General features: G+C 35.8%; 2 protein-coding genes across 17 annotated transcripts in view; one reads left to right on the top strand and one right to left on the bottom strand.

Moving 5' to 3' along the window:
- The window catches only part of CREB1 (cAMP responsive element binding protein 1), a 55,666-nt gene that overhangs the window by 6,352 nt on the left and 24,601 nt on the right, over window positions 1-24,713 (bottom strand). For 6 of the 15 annotated variants that reach the window (XR_009599416.1, XR_009599417.1, XR_009599418.1 and 3 more), the window contains 5 exons: window positions 24,059-24,205; window positions 16,362-16,462; window positions 13,145-13,287; window positions 9,388-9,570; window positions 7,520-7,670 (listed from right to left, as the gene is read on the bottom strand). Coding sequence is in view for 6 of the 15 variants with exons in the window: in XM_042244102.2 (XP_042100036.1) it covers window positions 7,520-7,670; window positions 9,388-9,570; window positions 13,145-13,287; window positions 16,362-16,462; window positions 24,059-24,205 (725 nt within the window). In the remaining 9 variants the exon portion in view is untranslated. Of the gene's footprint in view, window positions 1-4,629; window positions 6,748-7,519; window positions 7,671-9,387; window positions 9,571-13,144; window positions 13,288-16,361; window positions 16,463-23,310; window positions 23,353-24,058; window positions 24,206-24,713 lie in introns of those variants that run through there. The other 9 variants (XR_009599415.1, XR_009599414.1, XR_009599412.1 and 6 more) reach the window with 4 other exon arrangements.
- METTL21A (methyltransferase 21A, HSPA lysine) overlaps window positions 1-24,713 on the top strand; it is a 55,008-nt gene that overhangs the window by 24,518 nt on the left and 5,777 nt on the right. The gene's annotated exons all lie outside the window — the stretch shown is intronic.

Here is a 24,713-nt window from a genome sequence, read left to right as displayed (position 1 = left end):
AAAACTGATTAAAAAAAAACCAACTGTTCTGAAGCACGAATTTTAATTGATGGGGCAGAAGGGTAGCAAGCATTATCACATGAAAATAAAAATTACTATATTTTGGAATAGAATACAAAAATTCAAATGAGCTTTAAATAAAAAATTTAAAGAACTCTTTAGCTTGGAGATTGCCTCTTAAAGTGTCTCAAAAATTTCTGAGTATTTTTAAGAACAGAAGAGAATGAAAATATTCTCCCAATGGACTGGATGGGCAAAAGGACAGATACACAAAACAATGAAGCAAGCAAGCCAGACACCCCAGAAACAAGCCTATACAAATATGGTCAATTACATTTTGACAAAAGTACAAGGGCAAGTCCACAAAGAAAGAATAATCTTTTTTAACAAATGGTGCTAGAATAAACAGTTGATACAGAAAGATAAATCTGAACACACTTCACACCTTACAAAAATTAATTCAAAAGGGATCAGAGACCTAAATGTAAAATATAGTTATAACACTTGATACAGCGCACTTGGAACTTTCATACATTGCTGGTAGAAAGGCAAATGGTATAGCCACTCTGAAGAACAGTTTGTCAGTTTCTTATTAAATATATACTTACCATTCCATCCATCCAGGCCACTCCTAGATATTTACTCAAGTGAACTGAAAGTTCATATAAAAACCTGTATCTAACTGTTCATCGTAACTTTATTCACAATCCTTCAAAACTAGAAACGAAGATAAACTTTAAGGTGAACGGATAAACCACATCCATAGAATACCAGGGATAAAACCAACTACCTGATTCATATACCACTAACAATGCCTTGTGCTAGGTGAGAGAAGTCATATCCAAAAGGTTACATTTATAGGAGATTCTGGAAAAGACAGAAGAAGATGGAAAACAGTTCAGTGGTTTCCAGGAGCTGGGGAAAGAGGTAGAGGCCAACCACCAAAAGTTATCACTGGGAATTCTTTTTAGAATGGTATAAATTTACTGTATGGCACTGTGGTGGTAATATGTCTGTCAGAAGCCATAGAACCATACAGCACAAAGAGTAAAGCAATGACAATTTAAAAACAGAAAACAAGATGTCAGGCAATCCCAGAATTGAATGATCATGTTGAGAAATCTAACTTTACTGTAAATGTATGACATAACCTCACTGAGGACGTCCCAGGTGGCTCAGGGGTAACGGACCTGTGAAGCCAGAGATGCAAGTTTGATCCCTGCGTCGGGAAGATCCCCCGGAAGAGGAAATGACAACCTGCTCCAGTATTCTTGCCTGGGAAATTCCATGGACAGAGGATCCTGGTGGGCTACAGTCCATGGGGTCACAAAGAGTCGGACAGAATTTAGCAATTAAACCACCACCACCACCCACCTCACTGAAAGGAGTAGAGAAAAAAGAAGCACAGCTAAGTAACTCTGAAAACAGTGCCTTCACTAGTACTTTAAGGTTATAAGCAAAAAAGAACTGTGCGTAACTGTTGTATTGTAAATTTGTTTCTAACAGGGGTATAAGTTAGCAATTACAAAACTATTTTATATGATACTAGCGTTTAATAAATAGATAAATAAACTGTCTTTATTGGGAAGCCAAGTTTCTGTCAGAGAACGAAGTTACAAATAAGCAAAGGGGGAAGGTAAGGCTAAAATAAACCCTGTGGTTAGAGATTAGTCAGTGGGGTTAGTAAAATATACTTATAATAATTACTACAGTATATAGTAATACACAGAACTATAGATATGTGCATACATGAGCTAGTGTGTATACACACACACACACACACATATTTCCTAGCTCCGTCCTTTAAGAGGGCCTCAGTAGCAAAGAGCACTTTGAAAAATTTTATAAAAAGAGAAAAATAACTGTAATGGGGGGCAGCTGGACAGCACTTTAACCAAGTGGTCAAAGTAAACCATTTTCCAATGAAAGAAACTAAGGCTCACTGAAGAAATGGCTGATTTCAAAGCTAAGGCAGAGAAAACCATAAGAGAAGTTGAACCTGGATAATGTAGGGTCAGAAAATAAAGATGTGTTTCAAGAAAATTAAGATGCCATCTAAAGGACACAGGAACCAACTTATAAGAACTCCTAATGGCCAAAGCTGGAATAATCTTAACAATATCATAATTAAGTAATACTGAATTACAGCCCAAAGAATAAGGTAAATATCTATAAATTCATACTGAATTTGAATGAATATGAATAAATTCATATTCATAAAAAATACATGGGGAAGGGAAAGATTTTCCTTAAAGAATTCCAGTTAATAATTGCAGAAGGGATGGGGAAACAAAATTCTCATTAGAATTTTATCATAGTAATAATCACCGCAGGAAAGACCTCCCTGTGAATACTAAAATTAGTGGGGAATACCTGAAAGAGAAATAAGATATTTGCATAGTCTCCAAGTATCTTTGTGAAATTACACCAATTACTATGTTAGTTTTCACCTATAACCACAAATTCTTTGATACTCTCTGTTCCAGGAGGTGGTATTTAATAATCCTCCATTTCAGTGTGGGCTGAATGTAGTAACTTGCTTCTAAGGAACAGGGTGTAAAAAGAGAAAAATAAATGTAGTGGGGCAGTTGGAGAGCACTTTAACCAAGTGATCAAAGTAAACATTCTCAGGAATGAATCATGCTAGTATGTGCTTCCTGATAAGTGACAAGAAGGGGCAGACTACACCTCTGTGGATTCTTCCCCCAAATTCATTACCTTCACCTAATCGTAAGAAAACATCACACAGGTTGAAAGTGAGGGATATTCTGAAAGAAACTTTATTACTCTTCAAAAGTGGCAAGGCCACAAAAGACAAAGGAAGAGACTGTCACAGACTGGAGGGGATGAGGAGCCACAAGGAGTAAATGCAGTGTAGTGACCCGGACTGGATTCTGGTAGAGAAAAGTGGAATAACTGAAGAAATTCAAATAAAATGGACAGTTCAGTTAATGGTATTATACCATGATAAAAAAGAAAGAAAGTGAAGTCGCTTAGCCGTGTCTGACTCTTTGCGACCCCATGGACTGTAGCCTACCAGGTTTCTCTGTCCATGGGATTTTCCAGGCAAGAATACCGGAGTGGGCTGACATATTTCCTTCTCCGGGAGATCTTCCCGACCCAAGGATTGAATCCTGGTCTCCCGCACTGTAGGCAGACACTTTACAGTCTTAGCCACCAGGGAAGTCCAAAAATACTATGTTAATTACTATCCATAGTATATGACAGAATGTTAATTTCTTTAGTTTTAAGAAACACAGACTGGTTACATAATATGCTAAAACTGTAAGAAAGTTGAGAAGGTTGATAAGAGTATCTAGAACTCTGTACTAAAATGTTTTTAACTGTTCCCATAAGCTAAAATTATTCCAAAATAAAAAATTAAAAACTATACTAAAAATATGTTGTTTATCATTGCACATATATACTAGGGGAAAAAAATTATACTCCAGAATGTTAACATTTTGGGTGGCACATCAGTGGTGAGTAAATATTTTAGCTTATGTTTTCTAATATGCTTATAATGAGCATGATTATCTTCTGTAATAAAAATTAAAAAAATGGGATTATAATATATATATATTGGTAACCTGCTCTTTTCCACTATGAGCATCTTCCCATCTCAATAAAAATAAACCTTCATTATTAATGGTTGGTTTTATATAGTTGAATGAAACAGTAACTTGCTCAGTTGTGCCTGACTCTTTGCAACCCCATGGTCTGCAGCCTGCCACGCTCCTCTGTCCATGGAATTCTCCAGCCAAGAATACTGGAGTGAGTAGCTGTTCCCTTCTCCAGGGGATCTTCCAAACCCAGGGACTGAACCCAGGACTTCTGCACTGAGGATGGATTCTTTACGGTCTGAGCCACCTGGGAAAGCCCAAGAATACTGGAGTGGGTAGTCTATCCCTTCTCCAGGGGATTTTCCTGACCCAGAAATCGAACCAGGGCCTCCTGTTTCGCAGGCAGATTCTTTACCAGCTGAGCAACCTGGGAAGTTGAATGGATGTACCTTCACCGACATAGCATACACTTTACTTGGTTTGAATTTTTTATTTTTTTAAACCCTATTTCTAATTCATTGTCTTTAAATCTACCCATTACATACCCTTATCAGTCATCTGACTTTATATGTTAAAAGGTTTCTAGTTTTTTTGCTTTGCTATTTTATCTTTTCCTTAGCTAATCATAGGTGTTGTCATACCTACTTAACCTTTTCCTTTATGACTTCTACTTTTATGAAAACTGTTAAATTCTTCCTGCATTCTAAAATAGAAGACAGGGGTTGCATTGCTTCCATAATTTTTTACTCCTCCCTCCCTGTGGGAAGAGTATACATCCCCATTTCACTGACGTTGGGCTTGTCCTCACCTGTGCTTTTGCCAGTGGTACTCGAGTGGACGTGATGTTCACCACAATCAAGCAGATGCTTCAAAAAGCATTGCCCCCTTTCCCTTTGCTACAAGGACAGGCCTCAAAGAGATGCTCCTCCTTTGGCTGGGAGCATGTGGAGGAGAGCCATAGCATATGACTTGCAGCTGCCAAAATGTAAGTAAGTGAGGAAGAGATTTTTGTTTCTAAGACACTGATTTTTTGTTACTGTAGCAACACAATTAATGTAACCATCTATACTTTCAGAACATTTACCACTTTATTTTTGAGTATATGGCAATTTGAATGTTACAGAATTTGAAGAATCACAACTTTTCCTTATCCAAGTTTAGAGGACAGCCTTTGTGTGGGGTACATAAAGGGCATCTATCCTAGTGAGTATGTTAAGGAGAAGACTGATTCTCTAACTTTTCCATCTAAGTAACCATAACACCGGAGAAAGCTAAGGATGGGGGGACACAATCCAAAGCAACCACTGTTGGTATGAGTTTAGTTTTACCTTTAGTTTCGAATCTTTAGTTTCACCTTTAAAATGTTTGTTTCTGTCAAATTTTTGAGCAACATAAATATTCAAGGGAAGCTCCCATGTTTGCTTCGTGGCCCTCCCTACCTCCAGCACACTGCCACCATGTGTTCCAGTTTGAGCAGCAGAGCAGGCGATGGCAACTGCACGCTGGAACCCGAGAGGCAGCACGCGCACATGCTCTGGTGCCAGGTCCAGGCTCATTTCCCAGTTCTACCCATTTCTTAAAAGGTGTGACCTCTGGCAAAATATTTACCTGCTGACTGTAAAGTGGAGATAAGCTTCTGTCTTACTGTGGGCAGGACTAATGAAATATATAAAGAAACAAAGTACTGTGTCTACCATATACTGGTACCTAAATAAGTGATATCTCAAGGGAAAGGTCAAAACTAGCATATAATTGAGTTGTATCAACATAAAGATGGTGCCTGAAATACAGGTAGGCATGAAAGTTTCAAGGGAAAATTTGAAAAGTAGACAGAAAACCAGGTGAATAAGCCAAAGAGCTTAAGAGAAACGAGCAGTTAGAAGTGTCAAATACTCCCATAAAGGTAAAATGAAATGAAAAGAGAATACTAGATGTGCCAAATGCAAGGGTATCTGTATGTTTCTGAAGACACAGGAGTGGTATGGTGGGCTCAGAAGGCAAATTCTAGTGAATGAAAGTTGAAAAAGTAGAAGCAGCAGGAATCTGGGAATAAAAGGAAAAGGGAGCTATAGCAGTCAATGGAAAGTTTCCTTAGAGTGAAATTAAATCCAAGCCAAAGTATTTTATTAAAGAGTTCACAGTAAGTTAGGTAGCTTCCCTGAATATCTCAGGTAAACAGAGGTTGTTAGGAGCTGAAGCTGTGTGTGCCCTGTCCCCAACCTGGAGGTGTGTGTGTTTGTGGGTGTGTGTGTGTGTGTGTGTGTGTGTGTGTGGAAAATCCATGAATCAAATGAATAGAGAAAAAGGAAAATTTGGTATGCCAGTCAAATTAATTTGCTTTTATAAATGGGCATCTCTCTCTTCTGTACACCAGAGCAGACAAGAAGCTATAGTGCTGCCTCTTCACCTAATTCTTAAGTGTTTCTGTTCTACAGAGCCAGACTACATAGACATAATCTGAAGTCCTTCTGATGTTTTCATAATGAAGAGATTTATTTTTTACCTGACTTCTGTGTCTGTTGAGAACTGGTTTCTTCAGTAAATACTGTTACCTTAAATTTTTTAGTCTAGCCTTTACTTGAGACTTCTAATCAGACTTGCTTCTCATTTTAAAAAGGGGTTAAACCTTTCCCTACAAACATTTAAAACTGCAAAAGTTTAAACAGAATTTATATTTTTAAATACATTTAAATATGAACACAGCTTTTATGTTTCTGCTTATTATTCTAACTTAAATACTTACGGAAAATCACAGATTGATGGAGCACCAATAAGTTACCCAGCTTGTCTCCAACTCTTTTCCTAATAACCCGGAAAAAAACTGCCGTTTCTCATAGTCTACATGTAATTTACTAACATTGTGTAATAGCTAGGAATATTTTAGGAATGAAAGAGGCTGATCTGAGCTGAAAAATGAAATTGCAGAAAAACAGATGTTTCAATAGAGCACTGCAGTTACAAAGTGCTTTCAAAGGAATTATCTTATTTGACCCACAGAACAACCCTCTGGGTAGGTAGTGGGATTCTATTTTTACAACAGATCCTTTGTAAAAATGCCAGAAAACTGAGGTTTAGGAGGTGATGCTCTGAAGTCACAGCAAAAGGGGCAGATCCAGGATTTGAATCTAGATCCTCTAAATTCAACTTTCATGTTTCCTTCACTTCATCACAGCATGTGAAGAATCTTGGGGTGAAAGGCAGAGGAATATTTTCAATGTTTCAAACTTTTAACATCTTTATTTTCCTTTTCTTTGGTTTGTCTTAGGTAACTTCCATATTTATCTTAAGGTATATTTAAATCCTAAGCTAAACACATACAAATACTACGGTAAATACAAGTAAATAACATTTTTACTCTGCTTTTGTTTTTTAATGACAAAGCTATTTACAGCTATGAATTTACTTTATGGAAATAACTTTCTCATGTTTAAAAAATTTTTGACATCTAGCATGTTCATTGTTTAAGACTAGCTCTGTTTTAAAATTTTTGTCAATAATAAGATATTCTCAGAATTAATCTATTTTTCGAAAAATCTTTATTTAGGTGTTTAATATGCATTAAAACTTGGACTGGCCATCATACATTTATTACAAATACATTTAATGTAAATAAAGCTTACCATTTATACACACACACACAATCTTAACTTTCTTAATGATACTACTTGTGACAAAAAAACAGTTTTTAAATAACTTGAGTTAGTTGGCTGAATCAACAGTGAAAATACAGCAAAGCTGTGCATTATGTCTCTCATGGAGAAACTGCATGAAAGAAAAACTACTACTTATCAAAGACTGACCATTAGCCATCTCATTAAGTGCAGCTTATTAAATAAAGAAGTTTTAGCAGGATCCATCAATTTTACCAGAAAAAAAACCCCAATGCAAAGATCCTACTGACATAATCTGAAGTTATTCTTGACCTACAACAATCTAAGTAAATGCAATGTATATACCTGTTCTTCATGAGGCGAACCTCTCTCTTTCGCGCCGCTTCTTCAGCAGGCTGTGCAGGAAGTGCTGGGGAAGACGCCATAACAACCCCAGGGGCAATGGTGCTAGTGGGCGCTGTGCGAATCTGGTATGTCTGTACATCTCCAGAGGCAGCTGAAAAGAGAAACAGTGAGCATGGTGTGAGACACTGAAGCACTGTGACTTGGTAAAACTATGGGTCAATCATGAATCTGAACATACATTTTGAATTAAAAGGAAAAAAAGCAACAGATGATTCTGACTAAAATGCTGAGAATCAGCAGCACTCTTTGGGTCATTCATTACTCAGAAATAATTCCCAATTTAGAGTATTTATTAGTATAGGCACTTGGATGAAAAAGGATCTTCATGACTTATATCTGCTGGATCTTACATTTATCTTTCACTGGAACATAGTTCTGTTCTGTTGTTAACATGTTTACCAGCCTTAAACCTAAAAGGTGAGTAGGGCACAGCTTGGATGATCTTCCTAGATAGAGTATAGTCCTCAATGTCTTCCTTTGATACTGGTAAATTCATATTAAAAAATTTCAAGTAAACTCTTGCCACGACATAAAAACGACCATGATTTTTCATAAAACAGCAGAATTGAAGAGAAAATAAAGCATTATGGTCAACTGTTATAATAAATATGCCCTCCTAGGAATAAGAAACCTAACATTATCTGAGAGAATTTGAAACTCTTTAAAAACCATCCATTTTTGTTATTAACATCAATTAAAATGTGTAGTTTGAGTTGAAACGATGTATATACTAAATGTGTTACCATCTTCAAACTGACGTTCAGAATTCAAATTCACTGACATCCTGCTTTGCAATTTCTGAGTACCTGAGTGTGAAGTGAAAAGGTGTTTTACTCCCATTAATAAGCAAAATACTATCTTCTTCAAATATTATTTGTTTAGTAACAAAATATCCTGTAAGTACATTAGGGTCCTTTAAATATTTTATGATTCTTTAGCTGGTTTTAGAATTATTGAAAATTAATCATCCATGGTGAAGGGGCATATTTGTCATTACCTAGTAGAGACAAAACATACTATTAATGAAAATATTTTTAGAAACAGATTATTTCCTTAATATGCAAATTTTAAATCTGGCATAAATCATTCTTAAAATATGCAATGAATTCAAAGAAAAATGATCCACTATTCATAAAGATTTCTGAAACAAACAGGAAGAAAACAACAAGAAAACAAAAAAAGAAAAAATTTTTGTAAGTTCTGAATTTTTGCAATTCACCATGGATTTAACTACTCTTGCTCCTAGAGCAGTGGACTTGCACACTGGCAAAAGATTTTTCAGAATATAATGATTTCCTTTGAAATAAAAAATGATGACCATAGAAATGGAAGATATAAATTACTTTTGACTAAAAGCAGAGAAACAGAATTTGAACCTCCAAAGATTCTTTTCAGTGATTTAGCACAACTTTTCATTTGACACACTGAAAAAAAGTGAGGTCAAGGGAGGCTGGCTTTTACTGAAGGTCACAAGCAAATCTATATACTTAGATTTAGAAACTAGCTTTTTAAACTCCTATTTTTATTGTCTTTCCCTCTAGCCTACCCCATTTCTCCTACATCCAAATGTTAAAGGTATTAAATATAGAAGTTATATTTTTAAAACTGAAAATAGTTGTTTTTATGCCATGACATTTTGGTCCAATTGGAATAACGGAAGAAGAGTTCATGGAAAATATTATCTATGATGCAGAAAATAAGCTGTATTTTAACAGTGCTTTGCATTACCATACTTACTTTTTTCTGAGTCTATAAAATTTTAACCTTTTAAAGAATTCACCACACCTGTGAGCTCTAAATTCTCTTACCTTGAACGACAACTTGGTTGCTGGGCACTAGGATTTGCTGTCCATCAGTGGTCTGGGCATACTGCAGGATGGTAGTGCCTGGCTGAGTGGCAGCTGCATTGGTCATGGTTAATGTCTGCAGGCCCTGTACCCCATCCGTACCATTGTTAGCCAGCTGTATTGCTCCTCCTTGGGTAATGGCAACTAAAATCCAACAGATTTTATTGTTACAAGTTTAATTAATACCATATAAAACACACACACACTAAATTCCAATAATAATTTGCAAGACATATCTAGGAGAAATTATTACAGCAGATAACATCACCAAGAAAGATTCTCTATAGTCAAGTAACTTTCTGCTCTGCTGCTGCTACTAAATCACTTCAGTCGTGTCTGACTCTGTGCAACCCCACAGACGATAGCCCAACAGGCTCCCCCGTCCCTGGGATTCTCCAGGCAAGAACACTGGAGTGGGTTGCCATTTCCTTCTCCAATGCATGAAAGTGAAAAGTGAAAGTGAAGTCGCTCAGTTGTGTCCAACTCTTAGCGACCCCATGGACTGCAGCCCACCAGGCTCCTCCGTTCATGGGATTTTCCAGGCAAGAATATTGGAGTGGGTTGCCATTGCCTTCTCCAAACTTTCTGCTCAGGAAAACTTATATCCAATTTCTAGAATACAAGTATACTCTATGAACCACATTATAATTTATAATAATGTCAGTTAACAATTAAAAAAATAAAATGAGAAAATGTTAAATTCCATTTGAAGTTATTTGGTTGAGAAGAGGTACCACTCTGTGACCTACACTTCCTTTATTCTCACATTAACTATGTACGATATTTCTTCTCTACATTCATGTACATTAGCACAGACATGGGTATGTAATAGGCACCCAATAAATGATTATTTTAATGTATAATTAATAAAGCAGTTAAGTAGTGCACTCTGTTCTCTTACTCAGTTAGAAATACATAAAGTGTAACAGAAGTCCACTCAATGAGACAACGGAAATGTCCTGGGGAACTTAATTACCATAGACCTCTCGGAGTTTAAAACTGGAGCCCAAGATGATCATTTAGAAAAAAGTATCTTATTGCTATTTGTAAGCTACATATTCAAGCCTTCTCATGTAGAATCCATTGATTATTCACATGTGTTATTCATCTGCTCCAAAGAAATATGTGAAAAGTATTCTGAAATTAACACTGCTGGATAACTTGAAAGAATCAGAAGGTTAACAGAATCAAACCACAATTTCTCAATTAGAGTTAATGAGCAAATTCCACTGTATTCAACACAAACAGCTTTCTTCTTGACTATGTATCAATGAAATCAAAGTGGAAGGAAAGAAGGAAACTAGAAATCAGGAGATTTGGGTTCTAGTCCAAGTTCCATCACTAAACTTATTATTTGAATCTGTTATCTCTTCTGTAAAAATAAAAATATATGGTTCTAGCCCGTAAGTATCATTGTTATAAAACTCAAATGAGACCATGTATATAAAAGTACTCTGAAAACTGAAGTCTGATCCTATCAAACATTGTTTTTCTCTTAATATTTATTTATACACATCATATTTTAAAAGGACGTAAGATTGCTCTCAAAAAAACTAAATTAAAACAAGAAGGAAAAGAAGTCAAGTAACTAATGTGTATTTAGATGTACATAATGATTCTATCACAAAACAAGGAAAGCATATAATTAAACAAACTTAGCTGAGAGTTTGAGTAGCCAAAATGAAGAGAAAAACAATTTTATTTAGTGAAACATGTTTTTCTACCTAAGAATAATCTTTTCAACACTTATTATCGGGGATTGTGAACCAAGTAATGGACAAAACTAATACTAGTGTTAATAAAAAGACACAACAACCAATTTATTGGCTATAAATTGATGTAGTCACTGGGAAGGGTAACTAGGATTCAACAGTTCCACTCATTAGATGCTACCCCACTGACAGGATAGGACACTATATACTAAAAGAATGTTTATGTAGCATTATTTGAAACAGTAGAAAAGTCCTAAATATTTATCAGTGTATGTGAGTTTTAAACAAATGTTATATTTATACAGTGAAATACAATGCAGCTATTAAAAGAAACCACTTACATAACTACATATGCATATATTTGTCTGTAGTATATAAATATGTAGATCTCACATGTATAAAAATACACTTCACATGTTTATGTATAAACAGAATGAAAAAGAATGAAGGATATATACCAAACTCTTACTACTGGGGAGGGATGGGAAGGGTCTTTACTTTTCATCAATACTATAAACCTCTACCATTTGAATTTTCCCAACCATATACTTGTTTTATAAGAAATATATAATATTGTTACATATGTAAGTAGTCATTATATTGATTGTTAATAATAATCAAGAACATAATGTTAAATCAGTTCCATCAAAGTCATATATGCGTATACAGAGAGAATAAGGCATAAACATTAACGCATAAAGCCTTTAAAATCTCAAAGTATTAACCTTAAAACAAGCAACTGTTAGCCGCTGGATGGAAGGGGTGTGCCAAATGAAACATCTATTTTTCTGAGCTTTACCTCCCTCAACTTCACTTCCCTATTTGAGATTCTGATATGCCTCTGTCTGGAGAGCATGCCTTCTATTTCTAATTCAAATGAGAACTGCTGTGGTAAATGAATCTCTGTTACTAATAGGATTATGCTATATTCCTCAAGTGTACTCAAGTTGGAAAAAAGTTCATGTATTAATATGTTAGAACACATACCTTGAATAACTCAAATTATTTTGATAAAAAATACACACATACACCTCTTTCTGCCAAAGAAGAAGAAAAAGGATAAGTGAACTCTAATAAACTTACAGAATGGACAAGAAGCTTAGTCAAAAATGCCTGCCTTCTACTTGTTATTAAAAGTTTCAGCTTTGGTAGAGCTAAAAAGTCTGCCACTTGTTTTTAATATGGCTGGAATGCAAATTAGTTATGCAAACCATGGCCAAGGTGTAACTGGAAAATTATGAACTGGAAGTCAAACTTTTATACACATTTCTGACACAGCCTACCCCAGGACATTAGAAAACCGATGTAGTAAGAGAGTTTTGATGTGTACATTTGACGTGTTATTAAGGAAGAGAGGTAGGGCAACTATATAGTGGGCAGCATTGTATTTAATAAACAAATAAAAATGAAGACATCAATGTGTGAGGCACTGTGGAAGGCACAAAGATATTGGAGAAAAAGGAAAAAGGTACCATTCACACAAATGCCTTTGATCAAAAAAAAGGTAGCACTCAAAAAGTACTTTTGTAACAGATTGAGATGAAAGATGAGAGAGACCCAAGTATTAGAGAAATGGGAAATCAAGACATCAGAGAAATGGGAACTTTGATAATTTTTCAAAAGAAATCTTTGCTTTCTGTGAGACAAAAATTGGCCTTAAACATAACCAAAGAATAATTATCTGAAAAAACTCATGTTTTCTATTAACATGTTATATGAGGACTGAAATACATTTTTAAGTAGTGGTTTAAAAAACTTCTTAGACTCTCCATGCACCTGAACAAAACAAATGGCCACTTAAAGGTCTTACATACCTGGGTAATCCTAACTAAACCTGAAGAAAAGCAAATATTTCTGTTACAAAATTTTGCATGTAAGTAAAGGAAGTATAACAATGACAATCAAGATTTAGCAAAGTGCAGGCTGCTTTTATAAGATTACTTTGAGGAGAATGTAGCCATTAGTTTTTCATCTCATTTTCCCAAACAGAAATATCAATTACTCACTATACTGTCCACTGCTAGTCTGATAGATCGGAGTTGGCACCGTGACAGTGGTGATGGCAGGTGCTGAAGTCTCCTCTTCAGATTTCTCTTCTTCAATCCTTGGCACTCCTGGTGCATCAGAAGATAAGTCATTCAGAATTTTCCTAGAAAAATAGAGAATTGTATCAGTTAAAATAAAGGTAACATTTACTGGCTAAGTACAAAGAAGAGGAAAAGATCAGAAAACTGACAGTGTTTAGGATAGAATTTAAAAATGTTATAGTTTAAAATGTAAAAACTTATAATAATAACAATAAAATTTGCAACATTAAACTAAAAATGAATCAGGGCATCTACATGTCAAAACCATATGAGGACTAGAAAAAACACAGATGTATTTCTCCTTTCAGTGAACATAAAAAGACGATGATTCAAAATCCAGGTGCAATTAAAGAAGAGATGAATACAAAAACTGACTACAGGAAAAACAATCTTTTGCATGGCCAAGAATGCTTCCCTGGTGGTTCAGCAGGAGAAGAATCCACCTGCAATATGGGAGACCTGGGCTCAATCACTGGTTTGGGAACATCCCCTGGAGAAGGGAATAGCTACCCACTCCAGCAGTCTGGCCTGGAGAATTTTATGGACTTTATAGTCCATGGGGTAAAACAGTTGGCTACAACTAGGCGACTTTCACTTTAATCTAGATGCTAGGTTATTTTTTTCTTTTAAACCAATACAGTCTTATGGTGTATTGGCTTTTTTGGCAACCACATTTAATCAATGAAAATTAAAGAACATTAATTATCTTTTTTAGATGAATTATTAATCCAGAATCCTGTATGGGAATAACATTTTATTTTAAACTCAGGTTCAGAAATTTTACCATTATCCTCAACATTTTATCCTATTCAGTTCAGTTCAGTTCAGCCACTCAGTTGTGTCTGTCTCCTTGCAACCCCATGAACTGCAGCACGCCAGGCCTCCCTGTCCATCACCAACTCCCGGAGTTCACGCAAACTCACGTCCATCTACTCCGTGATGCCATCCAGCCATCTCATCCTCTGTTGTCCCCTTCTCCTCCTGCCCCCAATCCCTTCCAGCATCAGAGTCTTTTCCAATGAGTCAACTCTTCACATGAGGTGGCCAAAGTACTGGAGTTTCAGCTTTAGCATCATTTCTTCCAAAGAACACCTAGGACTGATCTCCTTCAGAATGGACTGGTTGGATCTCCTTGCAGTCCAAGGGACTCTCAAGAGTCTTCTCCAACACCACAGTTCAAAAGCATCAATTCTTCAGCGCTCAGCTTTCTTCACAGTCCAACTCTCACATCCACACATGACTACTGAAAAAACCATAGCCTCGACTAGACAGACCTTTGTTGGCAAAGTAATGTCTCTGCTTTTGAATATGCTATCTAGGTTGGTCATAACTTTTCTTCCAAGGAGTAAGCGTCTTTTAATTTCATGGCTGCAGTCACCATCTGCAGTGATTTTGGAGCCCCAAAAATAAAAGTCTGACTATTCGTTTCACTCTATTTTCCTTGGCTGCTATGGTCTTTCAAGGTTTTTATTCTACCATCTATTAGGGTACTTTGCCCTTAAGTTTCTGTTATTTGTTGATCTGATAAACATGGCTTTTATGTTTTCAGCTCAATTACTGATAAAAACACCAAGCCAGATGAAACCAAGTGAGAACCCTTCAAGGACTTCCTCTGGGTAAAAACTGATCACTATAAAGCTGGGCTGTTCCAATAAAAACCCAAATGTTATTATTTAATTCCCATTTCTCCAACTTCACAAAAATAACCTAAGAATTTTTGTACAGATCTTGTTATAATCAAATTAAGACATACAAGCTAGAAAATAACAGCATACTCCACTATGGAGGTTTGATTGTAAGGGAAGATACCTTTCTCTACACATGTGTGGTGCCAATTAAGGCAAAAAAAAAAAAAAAAAAAAGATTTTTTTCCAACATAAAACTCATGTATCATAAGGTTACAGCTAGGGTTTACCTAGAACTTATATAGAGAAGCCATGTAGCTTGTTTCTTAGTATCAAGTTGAATTTGCTTCAGGATCAAATGTCTGACATAGTAACACTAGATATATTTCAAAGTTAAAAGATAAAACTAGCTACATTTTGAGAATTATGAGTATAAATAAATACAACACATACTTGGTAACACAGAATTCTCAAGATCTCAACTTACTGCTATTTCTTTAGGATCCCTAATTAAATTGTGAGGATAGAGAAAAGGGCTAGCTTAAAAGCTAAGAAAATGGAAAAAATATAACATTCCTTTGAAAAATAGAAATATATATAAATAGAAATAATGTAGGCTAAAGAAGGGAAGAATAAGCTTGAAATTTATTAGACTATGAATTGAACTTAAAGATTCTGGGAATTGCTTTTCCTGGAGATACTTAATATGGCTCCAATTTCTATGTAGTACTAAAACAGTTTTGGTCCATCTTGGAAGCAAGGTATGGATTAGCCAACTTTTGTAGCTGAACATAAAACTGCAGTAAGATGCCCCTAAAATTAGGGAATATCACCAAACATCACCCTAAGCAACTATTAAGTTAACAAGCAGGGAGTATCACCAAACATCACCCTAAGCAACTATTTAATTAACAAGCAGTTATCATGCTAAGTACCATGGAATAAGAAATGTGTTGTGAAGTACATGGTACAGTCTCAGAACTGACTTATAACTAGAAAATGCTATAACCTTATCAAATGTATTCCAATCTTTTAAACAGAAAAGCAGCAGCCAGCAGAGTCTACAAAAACAGAAGGAAAAAAAAAAAAATCAGTCTTTATCCAGGACTATTCAGAGTAAGGCTTCTCTGGTGGCTCAGATGGTAAAGAATCTGCCTGCAATGCAGGAGACCTGGTTCGATCCCTGGGTCAGGAGGATCCCCTGGAGAAGGAAATGGCTATACACTCCAGTATTCTTGCCTGGAAAATCCCATGGAGAGAGGAGACTGGTAGGCTATAGTTGATGGGGTCACGAAGAGTCAGACACAACATGTTCAGATTAAGAAGTGCTCTTATTCTATATGACAAGCTTCAACTCATTTGAGAGAAGCAACTCAGGATGAAAAGACATGTTCTGTATGGTCCTGAATCGAGCATCTAATTGGTGTTCCGACATCTCTTCATCTGTAACTACACAGGGGTATACCTTTATACTCCTGATCCTAAATTCTTTTAACTATTCAATTCCATACCTGTAGGAAGGCCTCCTTGAAAGAATCTCTCTTCGTTTCTGGGAATCGGTTACACTATCCACTGACTCCTGTGAATCTTCACTTTCTGCAATAGTTGAAATCTGAAAATAAAGAAGAACTTTATCACGATAATCAAATTTAGTTCCCATAAAATTTTTATGAATTTTAAGAAAAGGTCAAATACAAAAGGGCATATTTCAACCTTATACATGCTTCAGTAGAAAACCAGTTTTTATTGGAGATAATCATACCATCCCTTTCCTCTCCCTTTTTCCCCCATCCTACAGAAGTCAGAGAACCTAAAATTTTTTTGTCAAAACCAAACTTTTGTGACATCCAAAATCAGCCTAATCTCTTTCAGGACTTCTTATAATCAACACTGAATGTTATCAGTATCGCTTGTCAGTTGTTTTCTTATAGTTAGAACAAAACTACCAAGTAAAATAAAGTCCTGACATGAAGGAAAGAATGAATGGCTAAACATCTAGCTATCAGTCTACTGACTGTACAAATATTTTCCTTTAAGTGATGTGTAAATACTTTGAGTATATGTACAATTGTACAAATAAGATCGGTGATCCTTCAACCATGTTCCAGATGGCTGTTTCTGGCAATTCTGGAAGAAGTCCTCTGCTACATATAGACATGTTTCAAAGTTGGCAATCCATAATTTTTATTAAGCAAAACTTCAAGGTAAAGAACTATGTATTTCTGGAAAGTATGCTCGGATTGAGAAGGAATAAAGGTAAATGAATACAGATTTTATGTGGGATAATAATAATAGCAACTAGCATTTACTGAGAACTTACTATGTGGCAGATGCTATGTTAAAGCATATACATATATTACATTACTCAGAACTCACTAAAATACAGTAACTTTAGGTGCTGCGTAAGTACCATTAGTATGTCCAGTTTATAGATGGAATAACTGAGGCACAAAGACTTTAAGTAAATCACCCAAGTCACAAAGCTATGAAGTAGTGAAGCTACTGTCAACACTTGACATCTCAAATTTAGATGTCTATACTAGCATCAACATCCTGCTGGTTCCAATCTCAAACCAATTTTGTCAGAAGCAGCAACCCAGAGCATTTTCAGACTAGAATTTCAGTCATTCAGGTAAGCTAGTCTGTCAAATTTACATTGCCAAGTTTCCCTAGGCTAAATAGCAGGAGCCTCCTGCTCTCTCTAAACCTAGGTGAGCATGCTGCTGTCGGAGTGAGAATTAAATTTAACCAAGGCAAAAGGGTCTATGTGGGATAGCGCCTTATCAAAAATTTATGGCAAAGGCAGTAAGAACAAACATATTTAAGAGAAACTTGAGAAATCAAGTATGTGGGCTGAGCCTAAGGATTCTGGAGAGCAGGCAGTTGTATTCGGAGGGCTTTGTGATACACACTCACTTTAAAAATGAAGTTTGTTAAATCTAGTAATGTTTCACAAAATAGAGCTACAATAAAGTAACATGTGCCCCTTAAAACATTTTAAAGTAAACACAGTATAGTCCCACAGACCTGTGATTCAAGGTAGAGTAACAACACTATGCTGCTGCTGCTGCTAAGTTGCTTCAGTTGTGTCTGACTCTGTGCGACCCTGTAGACGGCAGCCCACCAGGCTCCCCCGTCCCTGGGATTCTCCAGGCAGGAACACTGGAGTGGGTTGCCATTTCCTTCTCCAATGCATGAAAGTGAAAAGTGAAAGTGAAGTCGCTCAGTCGTGCTCTTAGCGACCCCATGGACTGCAGCCCACCAGGCTCCTCCGTCCATAGGATTTTCCAGGCAAGAGTACTGGAGTGGGGGTGCCGTTGCCTTCTCCAAACAACACTATAGTTACTGCCAAAGGAGCACACAGAACACTTTCCCACTAATCTGTAGCTGCTGTTAACTAGCTCACTCAGCAGAGTCTCTACACAGACTTTCTCAAAAATGTACAGCTGATGAGGAGTTGTAAAAAGGCAGAGAATCAGAATTTCAAGGGATAATAAGATCAAACTCAAAGTGAATAACCTGACAAACGTTTACCCTCATGAATGTTTTTTAGAACCTTAGTTTCTCTACCATTCTGTCTTTTTTTGCTTAACTCTGATTCTTACAACCTTCTTTCAAGGATATATAATGACGTAAGCATACTCTTCCAAGTCAAAAGTCATTAAAATAACAACTTTAAAACATGCTACATAAACTACACATAGGACAATTTTGAAATGAAACTAATTAACACTGCTTTTTAAATATATGGCCTTTATTTTTTTCCCCAAAACTCAATGCATCTATTGCTCCCAGTAGAACGAAGTCTCCCATTCCTCTTACCTGAAACAACTTGTCAATTCACACAAAAGGAACTAACTTATACTCTATGACTGCAATTTAAAAAAAAATTGAAGTATGACTGCTGTACAATGTAATTTATAAGTATACAGTATAGTGAGTCACAATTTTTAAAGGTGATATTCCATTTACAGTTATAAAATATTGGCTATATTCCCTGTGTTGCACAATAAATTCTTATAGCTTATTTTATACCTCTTAGTCCCCTACTCCATATTGCCACTTTCCTCATCCCTATACCCACAGGTAACCACTAGTTTGTTCTCTGTATCTGTGAGTCTGTTTCTTTTTTTAATATATTCACTAGTTTGTTGTATTTTTAAGATTCCACATATAAGTGATATGTACTGCAATTTTTTAAATGTAAAGGGAATTCAGAACTATTCAATACTACTTAATGAATGTAGTATTTCCTCTTTGGTGGAGTACTATCCAGAGAGAACTTAGAATTATGAATATGAAGCCAATTCCTATGGACTACCTACCAAAAAACAAACAAAACTCCCCCCAACCCCCAACACCATACCCCGCCAAACCAAAACCAAACAAAAAAAACCAACCCCTCCAAACTGCTAAACCCTCATGTCTAAGACCATTAAGTACCATTAAAATCCTTTTTAATAACAGTTCAACACATATTTAATAGGTTATTTTAAAAATAACATGAAAAACTATATCCCACTTGTAAGTATCAAAGACTATCACCACATTCCAATGACAGATCCCCTTCCTCTGGTCTTCACCTCCTCCTGCCTCTATTATTAATCCCTTCCTGAGTTCCTTAAATAGGACTTTAATCACGGCCACTTATAGGTCAAGAAATTTTTAAAAAGCCAAACCCATCACTGAACCTGTGAAGTCTTAGATCTGTATTTCTCAATACTCTCTTTATTTGTTAAAACAAAGTTTGTTAAAAACCCAAACCTCCTGTTTATAAGAAGGAAAAAAACTTTGATGTTACCTGAAATGTCAAAATAAAATATACAGTGACTAGCACAAAATTTTTTAAATGGCTGTATTAGATATTTTCTCAAACTATACATGGTCCCCCAAAAACTTAAGCACTTTCCTGGAGTACAGTTCAGGCTCAGGTTTAGGTATAGTTGTTTATTCACTGGATCAAGGAGTTTAATATAAGTCTAGAACAGTAATCTCCAAAATGTGCTGATCTGCAGATCTCCCTTATAAATAAGAAAATTCAATATAAGCACACACATTTATTTGCAAGTTTTAAGTATTATCTTATCATAAAACAAATTAATTTTTAAAGACTCAGGATGTATTAAAATACACTTGTAAATTTCTTAATATTTCATACCAACAAGAGTGATGTGCTTTAATATGGTTCATTAAGAAACCATTTAATATTTTATAACAGTGACTCAAAAATCTGATTCTAAGCCTGGACTTTCTGAAATGTGATCTGACATCTGCAACTGCTGAAAAAAGGGGTTCATGACATGTGGATATAGCAGTAAGTGCTTTGTGGCCAGGCTTACTAAGTAAAACAATCATTTTTTTTTCACTTTCATCTATCAATTGCTTAAACTTTTGATGAGATTTACTAGTATATTTTCATCTCCCTGACTCTTGGTCAGTTATTACATGCTAATAGAAGCTTTTATATTTTAACAAGTAAGTTCAACACCTACTGAAACTCAAGAACACTTCTGAATAGTCTGGAAAACTCTATTTCCAGAGTTTTAAAAGTATATACATTTGAATTTCTAGGTGACAAATTTATTCTGTTTTCAGTGAAAAAAAAAGTATGGGAACATTTTCAAACTTCTATATTCAAAATATTATGTCCAAAGCATGATTTCCTTTCAAAATGCAGGTATTCTCATACACTGTTAAAATGTTACCTTCTCTCAGAAAGGATAGTTGAAAATAATGTCTTTTTTTTTTTTTTTCCTCAAAAATATCTGTTAGTTAACATATCCTTTATAGGTTATCTCTTGCTTGCCATCATTATGAAGATCAGCAACTCTGGAATACTTGTCATATGTAAAAACAAACAAGTAACATCCTTATGTTTGTTCAGCAACTCAAATATTTGCTATATGATAACAACTGGATATCTTACACAAAAGATTTTTATTGTTGTTCCCATCACATTATAAAGTATTGTAAAGGCAGTATCAAAAACTTCAGTGCCAGCCACAATCCCTCTTGCTCACTCTATTCAGGCCATGTCCTCTTGCTATTCTTTGATATGTAAAGCATACTTTCATGTTTGGGCCTCTGGACTAGCTTTTATTGTTTGTATGGCTTAGCCTCCTTCACTGCTTTCTAGTTTTCTGCTCTGTGTTCCCTGACCACTCTACATAAAATAAAATACCCTTCCCTCCACATTATTCTCTATCCCTTTCCCCTGCTTTAATTATCTTCCCAGCACTTATCCTCACCTGACATATTTTATTTTTTCATTGTCTCTCTTCGCTCAAATGTGATCTTCATGAGAATAGAGAAGTATTATTTGCTCACTGCTGTCTTTCACAGCACCTAGAACAGTGACTGGCACACAGCATGTGATCAATAAAAATTCATTGAAGGAATGAAATGTAATAATTTAAGGTAACATAATCCATAAATCCTATGAAATGTTTTAACTACATGTATTAAAAATGCATCCAAAATTAATAAATGGTAAGTGAGGATGATACTGTTAACTTCTATACATTTGTGTAACTCCCATTATTTTTGTGGCAATTTTTACATAATCTGTGAGATCTGACTTACACATATACATAAGGGATAAGTTAGGGCACTGATGAATATGAAATATTAGTAAAGCTTAGTTTCTAATCCTTGAGATGAAAAAAGATAAACAGAAATCTTAGTATCTTATTCTCACATCAAGAGAAATGTACCTTATATGTTTCAGAAATGCTATTCTAGAATACTAATATTCTTCCATCAAGAAGGTTGAGGAAATCAGTTCTCTCCTTGTTTGATCACCTCTTCTGTTATAAACCATTCTCTAATGATTAATTCTAATCACTGTTCACCAGCTGAAATGACCACTGAAGTTTAATAGCTTCTTCATGGTTTAGGGCCTTTAAACTAAAAATACTGTTTGTGTTTCTGTTTGTAGAATTCAGGTTTCTAATTGTAAGCACAGCTCACACATTTCTACAAGTTAATGGTCATTATTATTATTCTTAACACAAAGTAAAGATTAAAACTAAGACTATAATCAACAATTAAACATCATTTATTAAAACCAATGTTTATAATGTTAGCAAATTTTGTGGTAATTTTTGTGTGTTCTTCATAGAAAGACCTCCTATCGTAAGTGAAAAAGAAAAAGTAAAGGTTAATGAGATCTGGAATCTAGGTCTCCTGACTAGGAGGTCAGATTCTTTCCACTATTATCAAGAGGAAGATACGAGCAGGCAATTAATAATGGCATACATCATATGAATAAAAGTTAGGCAGCATTCAGTGAAATAAAAACTGAGACAAAAGATAGGAGACTACTGTTCAGTCAGTGTGGTTCTATAGAAATATCAAATTCTTCAGTCTTTACCTGGACTATACCATCTATTTAGTAACAACAAATTCCTTTTCAATATTACAACTTGATGATTTTACTTATATAAAAACATTCATTCTCCTTTCTCCTTCTACCCCTGCCCTAAATTCCAAGCAAATGAAAGCACAGAGATCAAATGAAGTAGAGGTGAGTTAACATCTATTATATCCTTTGATGACACTACTGCTACTGCTGCTGTTGCTAAGTCACTTCAGTCGTGTCCAACTCTGTGTGACCCCACAGACGGCAGCCCACCAGGGTCCCCCATCCCTGGGATTCTCCAGGCAAGAACACTGGAGTGGGTTGCCATTTCCTTCTCCAATGCATGAAAGTGAAAAGTGAAAGGGAAGTCGCTCAGTCGTGTCCAACTCTTCGTGACCCCATGGACTGTAGCCTACCAGGCTCCTCCGTCCATGGGATTTTCCAGGCAAGAGTACTGGAGTGGGGTGCCATTGATGACACTAATAGAAGACAAAAAGGGACTTCTCCCCTCTACAAGTATCAATCAATCTGGCTACTGTACTCAAGGGGAAAAGAAAGAAAACAGCTCTCACCCACAAGATGACGACATGGATGGTGAAGAGGAAATAAAGCAATGCCAATTATAAACGGCTGAAGAAAAACAGGCATTTACTTGGTCTGGACATATTTTTAATGGGAAGGACGTGGGAGATAGGGAAAAGGAAGCAGTCCAATAGAAAAAGGAGTTAAATTTGCTTAAGTTATTTCTGAGGATAAAATTGGGACCACTAGGTAATACTTTTAGAAAGATATTCTGGTTCACCTCAGTGAAGAATATTTTAGCAATTACCCCTGATTATAAACTGGTTACCTCTGGAGATTGCCTCCTTTCTCTCAAAGAGCTGAAGTAATGCCAGACTACCCTTTGGAGGATGGGAGAAGGATGTAAATAGGGAAACTAAGTAACAGATTAAGGGCTGGATAGGTAACGAGTTTGGCCTAGACTTAGAAGATACCTAAGATTTTTATTCAAACCTTGAGTTCCATGTTTAGAGAGAAGGGGCAAAGATATAAAGAATAATTTCTCACCTTCCTTTCTAAAAATAGGACCTAGGACTCACCTGAGTTCCGGAGAAAAGTCTTTTTAAGTCCTTACAGGAAGACTGTGAAGCAAAAAATATGAAATGGGAGGCTGGGGTTATGGCCTACTTGAATGAACGTTCAAGTCTTTTTTTCTTTTCTTCCCCAATAAGCTCATTGCAAAGATGTATACTGTCCTAGGTTCCCTACAGTTAAGTAGATGTTTACATGCCTTTATTCCCCTTGGAGCCAAATTAAAGGAACAATCTCTCCAAAGAATAAGATAACATGCATGGAAAAGTCCCTGATTCTTAAGGCACACTTTCTGAAGGTATCCTTTCGAAGTTATATATACTCTAACTTAAGACTCCTAAACATAGTTGTTTTTCTCTAAAATTCAAATAATACCTTAGGTAAGGTTATTAATTTTTGACAAGGGTTGTTTTTTCCAATTGCATGTTTAGAAAATAATTACAAAGTTATTATTTTGCATCTTATTTCCCTGAGGTACCCTTATAGTCTCTCCCAACATTTCCACTTTATCCCGTAAACTTTATGACTTTTCCCAATCAATTCTTTTTTTCCTCCAGTTTAAGAAACAGTTTTTTATTATGTCTGTTCTTGTGTATATATGTTCCTATACTTAAGGTGACTATACAGATGCAGCGCACTCCATAATTACTATACAACTCTACACTAGACATGTTCCTATTTTCATAATGAAAGGAAGAGAAATATGGCTATAAACGACAGTTATGAAAGTAGATGCAGAACTTTTTATACACATACCTGAACTGTCTGGACTTGTGGAGACTGAATAACTGATGGCTGGGCCGCCTGAATAACTCCATGGACTTGAACTGTCTGCCCATTGGGCAGCTGTACTAAAGTTACGGTGGGAGCAGATGATGTTGCGTGAGCTGCTGGCATAGATACCTATGGTGTTGAACATGGAAAAAAATTACCATCACAGATACCTCCTTGGGCGTACTCATGTTTAATATGAAGCAACTTTTTAGCAGCAAAAGGATGACCCTTCTGCTAGGTTAAGTATTCCAGTGGTGTGAAAGGAACTAACATTAAACTTAATATTCTTTTTGAAAAAACAAAACAAAACAAAAAACCAAACGCTACAAATACTTCCCATGCCCCCCACTTTTAAACTCCTCCTAAATGACAAAAATAAAAAAACTGTTCTAATGTAATATCAAAATATGTAACAGACTTTTTTGAACACTAAATACCACTTTATTTGTACGGTGCTTTAAAGTTTCCCACCTGCTTTCATATTCAATTTCTCATTTGCTCTTTGAAGAAATCAGACTGAGTTAGAATAAGAGTTATCCCCATATTCTCTCCCCACCGAGAGACAGAAACATTAAGTGCTCCAAGAGATTAAGCAACTTACCCAAGGTCAAGAGATAAGCTAGCTTTGAAGGAATGT

This window comes from Ovis aries, chromosome 2, assembly GCF_016772045.2.
Source record: "Ovis aries strain OAR_USU_Benz2616 breed Rambouillet chromosome 2, ARS-UI_Ramb_v3.0, whole genome shotgun sequence".
In the NCBI taxonomy this organism is placed as follows: Eukaryota; Metazoa; Chordata; class Mammalia; order Artiodactyla; family Bovidae; genus Ovis; species Ovis aries.
This window is presented reverse-complemented; position numbering and strand designations above follow the sequence as displayed.